This window comes from Ursus americanus, chromosome 18, assembly GCF_024610735.1.
Source record: "Ursus americanus isolate L20-20 chromosome 18, mUrsAme1.1.p, whole genome shotgun sequence".
Lineage (NCBI taxonomy): Eukaryota > Metazoa > Chordata > Mammalia > Carnivora > Ursidae > Ursus > Ursus americanus.
This window is the reverse complement of record NC_142144.1, coordinates 24,738,995-24,754,545: the sequence shown is the minus strand read 5'-3', so window position 1 is coordinate 24,754,545 and position 15,551 is coordinate 24,738,995. Positions and strand designations below refer to the sequence as shown.

General features: G+C 36.9%; 1 protein-coding gene across 2 annotated transcripts in view; it reads left to right on the top strand.

Annotated features, from left to right (window-relative positions):
• The window catches only part of RAD23B (RAD23 nucleotide excision repair protein B), a 43,028-nt gene that overhangs the window by 5,146 nt on the left and 22,331 nt on the right, over nucleotides 1–15,551 (top strand). For both annotated transcript variants that reach the window (XM_045780261.2, XM_087869495.1), the window contains exons 2-4: nucleotides 11,835–11,916; nucleotides 12,243–12,322; nucleotides 15,019–15,287. In XM_045780261.2, coding sequence (XP_045636217.1) covers nucleotides 11,835–11,916; nucleotides 12,243–12,322; nucleotides 15,019–15,287 — 431 coding nt within the window. The remainder of the gene's footprint in view (nucleotides 1–11,834; nucleotides 11,917–12,242; nucleotides 12,323–15,018; nucleotides 15,288–15,551) is intronic.

Below are 15,551 nucleotides of genomic sequence, written 5' to 3'. Positions count from 1 at the left end.
TTTAACTGTGTGTTTTGGGACTCAAAAAAGGCCTGTATTGCTAATCTAGTAGGTGAGAGAGAGGAGAGGTAATAGATCAGAGTTAGGCAAGGGGCCAGACCCTGTAGAACTTTGCAGTGAGCTGGGGGTTTTTGAGGTAAAATAGGAAGCCTTTGGGGAATTTTAAGCAGAGGAGAAACATTTCTTTTATGATTTTAAAGGTTACTTTGACAGGAAAATGTTATAGTTGGAAAATGGATAGTAGGATGAGCAAGAGGGATGGCAGGGAGACCAGTTAGGCTTAAACAGTCAAGGCTGTAACTAGGGAAGTAGGAGCCACAGATATGAAGAAAAGTGGATGGATTTGAGATGTGTTTGGGAGGGTAGAGTTGAGAGAGTTTTTGATGGGTTGGAGTGGGGAAAATTGAGAAATTGAAGATTAAGCCTAGATTTTGGTTGTATAAATTGTGTGTATACTTGTGGTCTTTCCTGAGATGTGGAGGGCTGGGAAGGGAGCAGGTTTGGGGTTGCAGTGGGAACTCAAGGCTTAAGTCTGAGAAGTCTATTAATCAGTCAAGTAAAGGTGACAAGGAGATTTGTTACAAATATCGATTCCAGAGACAAGTTGGAGATAGAGCCCCAACAATAGGCAGCATATGTGGTTGACTTCAGTCCATGGGACGGGATGAGATCGATCATCTAGCAGTCTTTTTCAGTGTCCATTGCTTGTGTAATTTGAACCCTAAATTATCCACTATATGCAATTAATTGTATTCTACTAGAATTGAAGAACCATGGCGAGAATATAGCTAGATAATAGGATGGGGCCTGGAGTTGAAGCCTGGATTTGGAAATTTCATGTGGAGATTGAGTATTGAAGAGGTCAGTCAAGGAACAGTCTTTCAGGTAGGAAGAATCCAAGAAAAGAAAATGTTTCAAGGAGAAGGAGAGGATCAAATGTGTCTAATGCTTGAGAATTCAAGAGACATGCCCTTTGGTTTTGATAACTTGGAGGTTATTAGTTACCTTGACAAGTACTCTCCATGGAATGGTGGGGCCTAAAGTTATGTTTGAGTGGATTGAGGAATGAATGGGAAATGAGGAAACATAGATAGTGACTATGTACATATATTAATTATCTTGACATTGTCGTTTTCCCTGATGTAGCTGCTTTTATCTCTGTGTTAAAAACATGTGAAAATGATCACAATTTTGAGCTTCACAGCATGTGATAGACATTGTTTAAAAAAGACATCCACACCAGAATTGTGGAAAATAATGCAGTAGTGTATGTTTTAAAAAGAAAAAATGAATGCCAATATAATTAGTAACTTGCTGCCATCACACAATGACTTTGGTAGTTTCAGTATCTGTGAAAGATGGTTTTGCTCAGACCCTGGTCTTGTTTTGTTTTGTTTTGTTTTTTTAAAGATTTTATTTATTCGACAGAGATAGAGACAGCCAGCAAGAGAGGGAACACAAGCAGGGGGAGTGGAAGAGGAAGAAGCAGGCTCACAGCGGAAGAGCCTGATGTGGGGCTCAATCCCATTAACGCCGGGATCACGCCCTGAGCCGAAGGCAGATGCTTAACCGCTGTGCCACCCAGGCGCCCCTGGTCTTGTATTTTTTAATCTCTCATCCAATGATCTTTCCTTCTACGCTACCTCAATTATTCAGTCCCATGACTGGTAACTAGATCTTATTACCAGTAACTGTAGCTATTCCCCCATCCCCAGTAATCTGTTTTTAGTATCCTACTTTACCTTTTCTCTGATTCCAGTTCTAATGAGACTTATAATTCATTGATCCACACTTCTTTTTGCTGGCCCTCCCTTCATGTTATTGCTTCTACTCTTGCCCAGCTAAAATAGGGTTAGTGATTATAATCACTCTCTTGCAAGGGTCAGCATAGCATGTCTCTTGAGCCAGGCTGCCTGAGTTTCAATCCTGGCTGTAGCACTTGCTCTGTGACCTTGGGCAAGTTACCCAATTATGTGCCTGTTTCCTCATCTTAAAAATAAGAGTACTGCCACTGGAATTACTAACCTCATATGGTGGTTTGGAAGGTTTTACGGTTTTGAGAGCGTACACATAAAACCATGACCATGCTTGACAACATGGTCCCACTCTCACTTCATTGTTTTTGCTTGGAAAACCCCAAATGTGATTAAATTCAGTTCTGTCTGTGCTTGCAGTTGTGTAGCTAGAAGACAAACACATAGCCACATTGATTTGTCTCACTTAAAATTCATGAACATTAACTTTAATTGGGCCCTTTGTACTGCCTGTTAAGTGTACTTCACTAGTACACTTCACTAGTCTGTCCATTTACTCTTCCACTGTCATGAGCATATTTCATTGAATGTCCTTATTTTCAGCCGATAACCCTAGCTTTCAGATTTTATTGAGATTTTAGATTTTATTGAGAATATAGAAATAGTTGGGACAGAACTTTTGCAGAGTCCTACCAGAGCTACGTACCTACTGTAGTCTCCTTTTGGTTGGGGGTTGGCATGTATTATGGGTATTGCTAAGGCTGGTCCCTCTACTTTTCCACTATACCCTATACTTGGTCATCTGTGAAGGACCTCACTCCATCTGTTCTCCTTTTCTCTTCTGCCTCATTGATTTTTCCATTCTAGAATATTCAAACATTTTTCCCATCTTAAAAAAACCCTCCCTTGTCTCATATCCCTCTTTGGCTGCTGCTCTTCACTTTAGGGTAGCTCTTGAGTCTGTTTACTTGTTTTTACATCTTGTTCTCTTTCAAATCCATCACACTACTGCTAACTTAGGGGTGAGTTATTTCCCATTTTGTATTTGTCCTGTGTCCTTGAGCACTTAAATCTCTTTTCTCAGTAAAATAGGAGTAATAATAATTTGCCTGCCTTTTAGAGTTGATGTGAAAATCAAATGAGATCATGGATCTGAAAATTTTTCGTGAATTGTGAAATTAAAAATAAACATGCAATTTTTAACAAATCCTGCTTTCATCAGTTTTCCATTAATTTGATCAATGTTTTCACTGTCTTCTCTAGAAAAGGTTTGTGTGGATGTGGTATCCCTCATTGTGTCAACTTGATATAATCAGCAGTTTCAGTTTTTAAGAGCGGTGTTCTTTTTTTTAATTTGGAAATTATGAGATGATAGGTAATATATAAAATTTCTGTTACTTTTGGGGGCGCCTGGGTGGCACAGCGGTTAAAGCGTCTGCCTTCGGCTCAAGGCGTGGTCCCGGCGTTGTGGGATCGAGCCCCACATCAGGCTCCTCCGCTATGAGCCTGCTTCTTCCTCTCCCACTCCCCCTGCTTGTGTTCCCTCTCTCGCTGGCTGTCTCTATCTGTGTTAAATAAATAGATAACATCTTTAAAAAAAAATTTGTTACTTTTGGAAAGAAATGTGCTAAATTTGAGCCTGTCATAGCACAGAATCCTGCTGAAGGACATCACACCATCTGTTCCCTGTAAGTTTGGATTAATTCCTTATATAGTGTCTCCAAGAGCTAATTTTATAATTCATGAACTTTATAAACCCTTTAAACATTACATAAACCTTTTCTAGCAGAGAGGGTAGACTGGCTACAAATGACTAATATATAGGAACAGATCCTAAATACTTCAACAGATACATAAAAATTGTCACTCCCTCTCTCCTCTCCCCCTCACACTTTTGGTTGAATTAGGTAGATGGCTTTTTTGTAGTGTGTAAGTTCCATTTTCTGCCTATATAGAAACCTTAAAAGTTACAGGTATCTTGAGATTTCTACTTAGTTTTCAAAGTCTGTATCTGTTTTAATCTTGTTGAAATACTGTTCAGAATATATTTTAGTGTAGATTAAATTGGCATGAATAGTTTGGCGTAGGAGCCTAAATATCATGGTTTCTGTGGGAAAAATAGATTCTGGATTTCAAATTACATTTTTTTCAAAGATTATTTATTTATTTGAGAGCAAGTGAGTGAGAGAGGGAGAGAACACCAGAGGCAGCGGGAGAAGCAAGCTCCCTGTTGAGCAGGGAGCCCGAGGCGGGGATCATGACGTCTGCAGAAGCTTAACTGACTGAGCCACCCACACGCCCCCTCAGATTATATTTTAAAATCATAGCCGTTTGGATCATAATTTGAGAATTGATGGCTTTTATTTACTGGCTATTCACACATTATTAATACTGTACTCTCAGGAATAAAAGATCTCTTTTGCTACATTCTTTCATTCCTTGGGTCTAGTGGGAAGATTTTTCTTGTTGTACTAGAGTCAGATGATTCTTTATAATCAATTCTATTTTTAGAATTAGTGGGAGCCTACTTTGGGGGAGGAATCCAGGAAATACTCCTTGGTGCCTGCCACTTTTTCAAATGGAAGGATACCACCCAAGGAATCAAAAAATAAATGCATTACCACCGTGTAAATCTGTGAAATCCTTTTGCTTTGGGACTCTCCTTTTGCTAGTGGTTAATTGGCAAATTTTGGTTGCTCTTAACTATTTTTCAAAATTTAGCTTAGTTATCAGACTACTGCCTTAGACCTTTCTCTTTTTCTTTTTTAAGTAATCTCTGTGCCCAGCGTGGGGCTCAAACTCAAGACCCCGAGATCAAGAATCACATGCTCTACCACCTGAGCCAGCTAGGCGCCCCAGACTCTTCTTTTTAATGAAGACTTCTGTCAAAATTGCAGTGTATTCTTGTATAATATTAGTAAGCAATGGTCAGGAGGGGGTGCGATGATTTTTTTTTCTTTTAAACTTTTTAAATTTTCCCTTAAATTACTAAAATAATCCAGGCTTGTTATAGATAGTAAAGTATAAAAAAGCAGAAGGCTTTATGCTCCTGGTCCAAATAACTACTATGGACGCTGCTAGACATGGTTTTTTGTTTTTGTTTTTTTTTAATCTGTATGTAACACATAAACATAACTACAATGTCTTTTTTTTAAAAATAACTAGCTTTTTCTCCTTAAAGATAATTGTAAGTATGTCATTTATTCATATGTGCATGCATTCAGTGAATACCTTGCACATATAGTGATTGTTTTTGTATTGCATTGTACTCAAATGAATGCATGTACAATAATGTATGTTACCATTGAATGTTTAGGGTTGTTTTCAGTATTATAAACAGTGGTGTGGTACACATATTTTGTTCATGTATCTTTGAAGTATTTGTGTGAACATGTCTAGCATTGATTTCTAGATGTAGAATTATTGTATCAAAGGCTGTCAGATTGCCTCAAAATTGCCTGCATCAGTGCTCACAAATATCAACTTCCACATGAGTAGCCAGGATTCAAATAAAAGATGTAGCACAGATTAAATGAGTTAAATATTGTGAAGTTCTTCATATACTGCCTGGCATGTGGTAAGTACATAGCACCCATGAGCTGTTACTCATTCAGCCTCTGTATTTCAGGGTTACCCATTAAAGCTTGCATAATTTTTTTTTTACTAGTTATGACAGTAATAAGGAACAACACAGTTACAGCAGAAATAAGGAAAATATACTGTAACATTGAGGAAGGTGGGTTATCGTATGAATATTCAATTGCTAACGTAATCAACAACCTGTAGTCCTAGAAATCTTGTGCAAAAGTGCTGTGAAAGAAAACTGAGGTTACTATCATGGGGATATAATTTGTAAGACATTTTGATACCTGAAACATGCAATTTAAATTTGTTGAATGGGAAAGACTACTTTAAATGGTTATTGGCCTGAACTAGGGTAGTGCCAGGGGATGCAATGTAATATTCCCATTGGGGAATAATTAGATGGTAAGTTGGAACCACTGGATGAATGATTTCATGTGAGGAATGTGGAAGAAGAGACAAGCACCTCATGGGAACGGGATGAAAAAGGATAACTGATCAGCTTTTATGTTGGCACTTTTTAAGAGACTATTATTATTACTGTGATTGTCTCCCCTTTTTTGGGGGGAAGCCATGTCAACCATGTTTAATGTTAGATAAAGAGTATAGTTTTCTTTTAAAATCACACAATTTCATAAGAGAAGTATGTGGCTAGGGAAAAAGTTTGATTTCTTGATTGTTAACAATGCTTTGTTGATGATTGGGTTGATGATAAACTCTCACTCTTTAGGGGGAAATAAACAGCCAAATGAAAGTTTAGCAAAATGAAAGGATAGCCTTGGTTATTTATTGGGACTGTGGTGATCAATTCTAGATCCATCCTGTTTACTACTTAATGGAATTGGAGCACTGGCATGGTGCTCAACACAGAGGACATAACAGTATCTGTTGCTGGTCATAACTTTCCTAAGAGAAGCCATGTGCAGAGGTGCTATCTCTTCTTTTTTTGCAACTTCCAGAAGGACCTTTCTTTATAAGCTGTTTTAAAGTGTGTTCAATGTGATCAGGTGAGGATTTAGACTAACTAGTCTAGAGGCCATTTTTCAGCAAATATATTATGGTTGAAATGCCTATGGGATAGCCAGTAAAGGTGTTGAGTAGAGACTTATGTATGCATGGCCAAAGTTAAGGATAGGGCTAAGAAGTGACACATGGATGGTTATTAAAACTAAAGGAAATGGATTATCTGGGAACTTTATATAGAACAAAAGGCAACCTTGAGTATAACCCTGAGTAGCACTTGAAGGGCTAGACAAGGAAGAGGATTTCACGAAGCAGTGAACAGAGAGGGGGAAATCCAGAAGAGTATGGCCTTATGGAAGCCAAAGAGAGGCAGTTTGAACCGGAAAGACAGGTCAGTACTGTTTACCGTGACAAGTCAAGTAAGGTGGGGAAGAACTAAGAAGTGTCTGGTTATGATTTTTGCTGAATTTGGTGATACTGGTAAGAGCACTCTTATGGAATCATGGGGATAGGGAGAAAATAAGCAGCAGAGTGAGAATAAAGTCCATTCTTCTGTCAGCGCTGTATAGTTGAGTAATAGGTGTGGTGTTACGAGTAAGTACTACAGTGTGTGTAGTTAATTTTTTGAAAAATGCCTGAGTCTACAGCCATACCACCTTGAATGCGCCCAATCTCGTCTGAAAAATGCCTGAGACTAAGGGGAGGAGAGTGTAGCTAGCAAGAGATACGGGGAGTTGGGAAGTTTTTGTTTTGTTTTTAAGATGACAGAAAATTGGGTCTGTTTAAGTGTGAATGGAAATGAACTGGCTTTGAGGGAGAGGTTGAAAATACAGCTGGGGGAGGGTAGGAAACAATAAATCTAGCAAGGTACTGGAGAACACTAGAGGGAGAACCAGGGGACAGGTGGAAAGAATTAGGTTGGAAAGAAAGGGATGCCTCTCTCATTTAATAAGTGAGAAGGAAATTAGGTGGCTCTGGATGCCAAAATTATATATATATATATATATATATTTATATAAAATATAAATTTAAAATATATATTTATATATATAAAAAATCTCCATTTGGTGGCAGAAAGTGGAGGGTGAGTTCCTCTGATATCTGCTGTGTTTTGAATGAAGTAGAAGATGATCATCTGTGGGGAGGGAGGTTAGTGTTGGGAATCAAACTTAGAGAAGAGTGCAGGTTTGAAATACCTTCTTGGAGAATGGAGGAGAACCAGAAGAATAGAGGGTTTAGGTATCATTCGTTTTCTCTAGCATTTAGAAGACTGGCTATAAATGGACAGTCAGGGGTTGGATAGTTAAAGGTAAAATTTGTTAGCTAAGTGAGGTAGGGATTAGCAGGAAGAAAAGTGATAGAAGCAGTGGCATTGCTGTACATGTGCTGAATAGAGCTAGCAGTAAAGATCACAATGAAAATAGGGGCTCTAGGGACCAAAGTCTTAATGAGATGCAAGGCCAGGTGTAGTGAACAGTTATTGAGAGCTGGTAGGAAAAGGCGATTCGGTGCTTAATTTCAAAGATGGAACAGTTTTGGAATGACAAGATTCAGCCTGTGTCCTGTGGGTAGGTGACTCTAGTAGACTGAGAGTAAAGATCGTGTGTTTAAAAAAAAAAAAGTATGTAAAGATCATTGTGTTAAGATTAGGAACGGTGCCAGAATTTTGGACAGGTCAGTGCACCTGGTTTTAAAGTCTAGTTCAGTTATTTTCTTTGATACATAACTGGAAGTGGTATTGCTGGGCTGAATGGCCCACCCCCTAAAAAATGTTGACCTTTGAAGTATTGCCCTTAAATACTGAATTTTTCGAGACTGTCTTTTCCAGCATGATGGTACGTTGGACTAATCATGTCTGACTAAAAATTGTGTTTTGGTTACTAATAAGGCTGAACTTTTTATTGAATATACTTGTGAACTGCTGCCCCATTATTTGTCTCATTTTTCTGTTGGCAAAGAACTATTTTCTTCCATTTCTCTTTTCTTAATTTATTTGCATTTTTCCCTTTTTTGGTCTTATTTCTATTTTAATTACATGCTTAATTTATTAATTTTCCTTCTTTGTTTAATAATATGCACTTTTTTTAAGAGAGAGCACACACGACCAGGGGTGGGGGGCGGTGGCTGGAATCCCAGGCGTGGGATTCAGTGTAGCCCAGCACAGCACATGATCTCAGGACCCCAAGATCATGACCTGAGCTGAAATCAAGAGTCAAGTGCTTAACTGACTGAGCCACCCAGGCGCCCCAATAATAAACACTTTTAGCGGGTTTTTGTGGGGTTTTTTTTGTTTGTTTGCTTTTTTAAGATTTGATTTATTTGAGAGAGAGAGCAGAGAGAGCCAGGAGAGAGAGAGAGAGAGAGAAGCAGATTCCCTGCTGAGCAAGGATCCTGCCATGGGGCTTGATCCTCAGAGTCCTGTGATCATGACCTGAGCTGAAGGCAGATACTTAACTGACTGAGCCACCCGGGCTCCCTTAAACACTTTTAGTATTAGTCTGTGATTACTTTTTAAGCTAAATCATATAGGTAGTGATGTCTGTAGAGTTTTCATTGTTATGTTCTTAATATTCTTTAATCACCGGTTTGGTTTCTTTGGAGCAAAATGAATAGTCTTTGTGGCCTCAATTTTTAAAGTATATATTCTATGGGTGCTAGAAATAAAAATATAATTTTTATTGGATGGAAACTATGTATATATGTCAGTTAAGTCTGTCTTAATTGCCCACACATCCTGACCTGTCAGGAATGAGATTCCTGCTTATTTCTTTTATTTCTTTTTGTTTTTTGCTTTATATATTTCTTTTTACTTCCTTTTTCATCACATATTTCTATGCTATATTAATTTACTCATTCAGCAAATGTTAATTGAGCAACTGCTGTGTGCTACACCATTATGTACTGTTCTGACAACTAGATTCACTCATAGTAAACACATGTGGTCTGTAATTCATTTGTGATTTTTTTTTTTTTCAACCAAGCAACCACAGTTGCAAATATTGCATCTCTTCTCCTTCTCTGAAGAAAGAAGTGTGTGGAAGGAAATTAATCATTCACCACAGAGTGCTCTAACTGAGCTCTGCCATCACTCAGTTGACTTTGGGCAAGTCATTTAGCATGTAAGATAGCAGCTCTCAACATTTTTGTTTTCAAGACCCTTTACACCTAGAATTTATTGAGGACTCCAAAATAACTTGTCGATGTGCTTGTGTTTACCATATTAGAAATTAAACTGAGAAATGTTGTAAATGTTTCATTTAAAGATAGCAAACCCAATAAATGTTATATTTTTATGTGAAAAGTTCTTTTCCAAAACAACAACAAAAAGCAGTGAGAACACTGCTTTTTTTAAGTAAGCTTCATGCCCAGCATGGGGCTCAAACTCACCATCCTGATAATCAAGTCACATGCTCTACTAACTGAACCAGCCAGGCTCCCGGCAAAACTCTTTTAATGTTTGGCTTATTAGAAGATAGATAGCTTCTCACCTGCTTCTGCATTCAGTCTTTTGTGGTATCACATGCTTTGTAACATCTGGAAAACTCAAGTATACACTTGTGAGAGAAAGTTAGAGTGGAAAAAGGCAAATAATGTCTTTTGATCCTACAGACCACCTGATAAGGTCTTATGAACCTCCTTGACCACACTTAGAGAATCATTGCTTTAGGCCTTAGCATCCATGGCAGTGCAGGGATTTAATGAAATGGTCTTTAAAACTTATTTTATCTTAGAAATTTGGATAGTATCTTTTATTTCCTGCTTTTATCATCAAGTGCTAGCTGAATGTATAGGTAAAATCGGAACTGTCAACATTAATTTAAAGCAAGGGCCAACTATAGAGTTATTGAAGTTGTGAAGTCCTTGTACTTCTTTATTCGAAATACATATAGCAGAGAGTTTACCATCTGATAAAGAACAGTATACGAAATTGAATAAGGCCATGGAATTTATAGCCTGAGTTTACTGATGTTGAGATCAGATTCTGAGTGCTTTCTTTAAAAGTCGTTACTTGTGTTCATTTAACCTTTGAAATTTGGAACAATAGAAAATAGCCGACTTAGATTCTTGTGATGGATTTCCGTTTTGGGGAACATCAGAATAGTGATGATGCTGTTGACTCATTTTAGGAAGATTAATGCAGCAAGAGTAATTTATATGGTGTGTGCAAAATACTCTGCTTTAAAGCTTGAAGTCAGAAAGCTGTTTTGGTTTTCAGCTACTATGTAGTAGCTGTGTGACCTGGGGAGAAGATTTAACCTCTCTTTTCCTCATCTATAACATTGAGTGGATGATACTCCCATTTGTCCCAGAGTTTTGAGAATTATGTGAAATTGCGTACGTTAATGTACTTAAAGCTGTATAAGCATTATTGTCTTTTTTTTTTTTTTGGAAGATACACTGTTACTTTTTAATTGTACAAAGGGACCTTCTCTTTATATTTCAGAGCGTTTTTCACCTAAAGCTCAGAACTATCAACTTAGACAATTTTCAGAAGTATTCTGGGAAATTGAAGGAAATGGAATTTTCCCCTTTGATTCTTATGTCTTTAATGAAACTAGTACTCTCTCTTTGTATCCCTATCAGGCAGTCTTTCACCTAACGCTCAGAACTATCAACTTAGACAATTTTTAGAGGTATTCTGGGAAATAGAAGGAATAGAATTTTCCCTCTTGATTCTTGTACCTTTGAAGTAATGAAACTAGTTCCATTATGTCTTCTTGTCTCTTTACTCCTCTGCCACCCTGCTTTCTGATCAGTTAGTTTCAGAAATTGATTGGACTCATTTTCAAAATAACTTATAATGAGCCTATTGTCACGTAATTTTAGGAATCAGAGAGATCATAAAGATCATCTACTTTGGTCCCTCTTACTTTGTAGATGAGACTGATACTGGGAGAAGCCGAGCTACTTGTTTAAGATCCTTTAAGTGGTGCAGTGGTCCTCGGTCAAGGCTGTACTTTGGAACCACCTGTAAAGCTTTAAAAAAAAAAAAATACGGATGTTCATGCCCCATCCCCAGAAATTATGTTGTAATTGGTCTTTATGAAGCCCCTTCGGGTGTGATACTGAAACGTATCCCACTTTTAAAGTGAATAATTTGCCATTTAACAATTGTATTTAACTCTATTATTGTTGTAGATGTATTTTATTCCTTAGACCTTTTAGGTTAGAGAGTTTTTCTTTTTTAAAAACTCTGTGGGAAATAAGCCCATAAACTGTAATGAGAATCAGAACTTTTCTGATGTTGAAACCTTTATTTTGAATGGATTTATCAAGTCAGCAGGTAAAATTTTTTCTTTTAATCTATGTATGTGTAGCAGCTGGTGGTAAAACAAAGTTTATACCTATTATGCCTAATGATATGCCTTAAGAAGGAGTCTTTTTTGATATAATATTGTAAAGGCATGATCTTTAAGTTTTTGGAAGTATTAATAATTGATATGCATAAAATTTTACCTTGCATTATTTATTCAGATTCTGGATTGTCATTTGTTGTTTAGACTTTTTAGAAAAAATTCTTTCTTTTTCCTGTAGGTGAAGGCACTGAAAGAGAAGATTGAATCTGAAAAGGGGAAAGATGCCTTTCCTGTAGCAGGTCAAAAATTAATTTATGCAGGTATGAATTAAATATTGAAAGTAATAGTCCATCTTGCTTTACAGTGACATTCTTTGGTTTTAGTTATCTTATGAATTGTGTATACAAATTGATTCTGTCAGAAACACATACAGTGTTTGTGTTTGATCGCTTTTAGTCAAATGTTAGTTCCTTTTTACCCAATTATATTTCCATTTATATTTATCTTGGCGGATTAGTTAATGTTTTTCTTTGGGGAAAGTCTAATTGATAAAATTGACATTGGTGATTGTTTTAAACTTCAGTTATGTGTAAGACAAAGGTTATGGGGCTTCAAATAATGTGTCCGTTTTCCCTTAATGTACCAGGCAAAATTCTCAATGATGATACTGCTCTAAAAGAATATAAAATTGACGAAAAAAACTTCGTGGTGGTTATGGTGACAAAAGTAAGTTTGACCCTTGCTCTGTATATCTTTATGCATGTGAGGTTTGTTTTTTTGTTTTTTATATAATGATCCCAAGTCAAGCCTTTATACTTTAAGTGAATACAGTTTATGCACATCCATATGGCAGGTACTTAACTGTTATTTAAAGATTTTAACAGTCTGCTTTGGGTCAGCCATAAAATTAATTATTTTATACATTTATAGCTTAAACATAATTTTAAATGAAAAGGTCGATAAAATGTCATGTAAAAATTGTTAAGTTTTGCTGGAGTAGTAAAATTGACAATTATGTAATTAAAAATGTGATTCTTAGTAATTGAATAAATATTTCTTATTTTGTGGTTTTAATAAGGGTGCCTTAAAGAGACTTGGTAAATTATGTACTAGATCTGACTGACTCCTCAGGCAGAAAAGGCTTGTAAACTCCTAATTTCAGTGATACTCTGTAGTTGATGGGGTAGATTTTTGGACACTAAAAAAGGAAAAGGCAGCTAAAGAAATGACAATGATTGTTGTGAGAAAGGTTTTGGTTTGGGGGTGGTTTTTAGGGGAGGAGGGGCGGAAGGAGAGAGAGAATCTTAAACAGGCTCCATGCCTAGCGCAGAGCTAAACGTGGGGCTCAATCTCGGGACCCTGAGATCATGACACATCAAGAGTCGGAAACCTAACCAACTGAGCCACCCAGGTGCCCCTCAAGGAGGTTTCTTAAAGGGAATTTTTTGTGACTTATTGGATTGAAATATATTTGGGATAGTTTACTAAAGGCAAAGTTTTTTTCTAAAGCAGAGGATGAATTTGGGTTCTTTCAGAGAAAGATACATAAGCGTGCAGTGGAGTTAAAACAGGGATGTGGTGGTATTCGTGACATGAATTTTTAGGATTGAGTTGTCATAATCTGAGAAGAACAGTGATACTTGTGACACTGAAATAAGTTTAAATAATTGGAAACCAGTTTATCAAAGACTGAAAATAAATGTGAGGATTTTTTTAAAGTTTAAGGTAATATATGCTGTAGAAAATAGTAAGTAAATTTTAATTGCATATTTTTCTCCTGAGAAAAAGCAGCTAAGCAGTTTACAGGTGTTGTATTTAAAAGTTTTTAATCCATTAAGAACCATACTGATTTTGTTATATTAAAGAACTACTCATTAAGTGTTAAACTTTACATAGAGAGGAACAGAATCATGTGAGGAAACTTTGTCTCAGTCTAGTATTTTTAATTGTGATAAAATATACATAATACAAAATTTACCAGTTTAACCATTTTTAATTATACGGTTCGGTGGCATCAAGTTCATTCACGTTATACAACCATCATTACCATCTGTCTCTAGAACTCTGTACCCACTGAATAGTAACTCCCATTTCCCCTGATCCCAGCCTCTGGTAACCACTGTTCTACTTTTTATGAGTTTAACTACTCTACGCACCTCATATAAGCGGAATCATACAGTGTTTTCCTTGTGTGACTGGCTTATTTCCCTTAGCATAATGTCTTCCAGGTTCATCCAGGTTTGTAGCTACGTGCCAGAATTTGTGTCCTTTTAGGGCTGAATAATATTCCATTGTCTCATTTAGTATTATCATGTATAGTGCATAATGGAAAATGTGGTGGTCACATGTTTGGATAGGTATGTTATTGGTCTTATTTCCTTTAGTATTATAATAACCTTGATTATTTAGAACATAACTAAGAATTAAGAAGGATAGGTCTCAGAATAGATACATGCATTTGAAGAATAGCTACTCAGAGCCAAGCCTTTTTTAATTGTACATAGGATTCTAATGATATTTGTGATTATTTTATTTTCAGGTTAATAATAGAAGCCAGCTATTAGAAGGGGAAGAAATAGGCATCATGGAAGAAATGAGAAATGACCTTATTATAAAGAAGAGATAGGAAAAAGCTATTTAGATCAAAATAAGCAGAAAAACTTCCAATAAGCGGATGGGTTTGATACCATTTAGAATGAAGCTTAAATAGCTCTGTGGCAACAAAGACCTTGAGGGTGTGGAATGTGGCTGTTTATATTGATCACAAATAATCTTAAGGGAAATGATAAATGAGTGTAGTAATGCATTTAAATTTCACTTCATCTAGATTGGAGTTGTAGAACATTAAAAATTTGCAGAGTTTGGGTATTTTAAAAAGTTACCGGGCTAAACGCAAGACTCTTAGAATAAAGAAAGGAGGGAATGAACGCTGCTAGTATTTTTAAGTCCCCTGCCTTACCTTGCACAGCCACTCTTTCTCCAGTGTGCTGTACACTAGCTCAGATCAAATGAGAAAGTTATTTTGGTGATGCTTTCAAATGACAATAAATACTTAAAAGTTATAACCAAGGAACTTAAAGTGTAATGTTTGGGGGTGGTTTTTTTTTTTTCTCCAGTACACATTCTGTATATTTCTGAATAGCGGCTGCTTTTGCTTTTTCATAGACTGAAACTATTAGCTAAAGCTAATTAAGGTTGATAGTTAATATATATATGCTGTCATTGGCTTTGAAAGAGTAATAAATAGTAATTCAGATGGCTAATATTGATCACTTTCTGTGTTACTTTGTGAAATTATTTTCAAGTTACAAGTTTGTATTAGTGTTATGTTTGTAGTCTCCTGTAATGATACAGTCTATTTAGATATCAGGTAATGTAGTATTTTATCATAATCCATTGTTTTACTTTTTTAATGTGTTTAGCCCAAAGCAGTGACAACACCAGCACCAGCTACAACTCAGCAGTCAAATCCTGCCACCACTACCACAGTTAGCTCCTCCACAGCTCCAGCTGTGGCTCAGGCCCCAGCCCCTGCTCCCGCTCTGGCTCCCACTCCTTCCCCTGCATCCGTCACTCCAGCACCAACGACAGCATCTTCTGAACCTGCACCTGCTAGTGCAACGCAACCAGAGAAGCCTGCAGAAAAGCCAGCAGAGACACCAGTGGCTACAAGTCCAACAGCAACTGACAGGTAAGACCCGCAGCCTAGGAAGTCATATTTCAACACAAGTTCATGACAAGAACTTCATGTGCGATTTTATCTTGATGATTGTTTTGATCACACTTTGTTTCTGCTACATTAAACATTTTCTAAACGTTGAAATGTGACTAAAACAGCATGTTTGTGCCTGTTTAAATTTTCATAATCCAGATTTGTATACTCTGCATTTTTCCCCCCAGGGGGAAGGGAGAGAGGGTGAAAGTCATTATTCATTTTGTGTAGAAAGATTAAGAA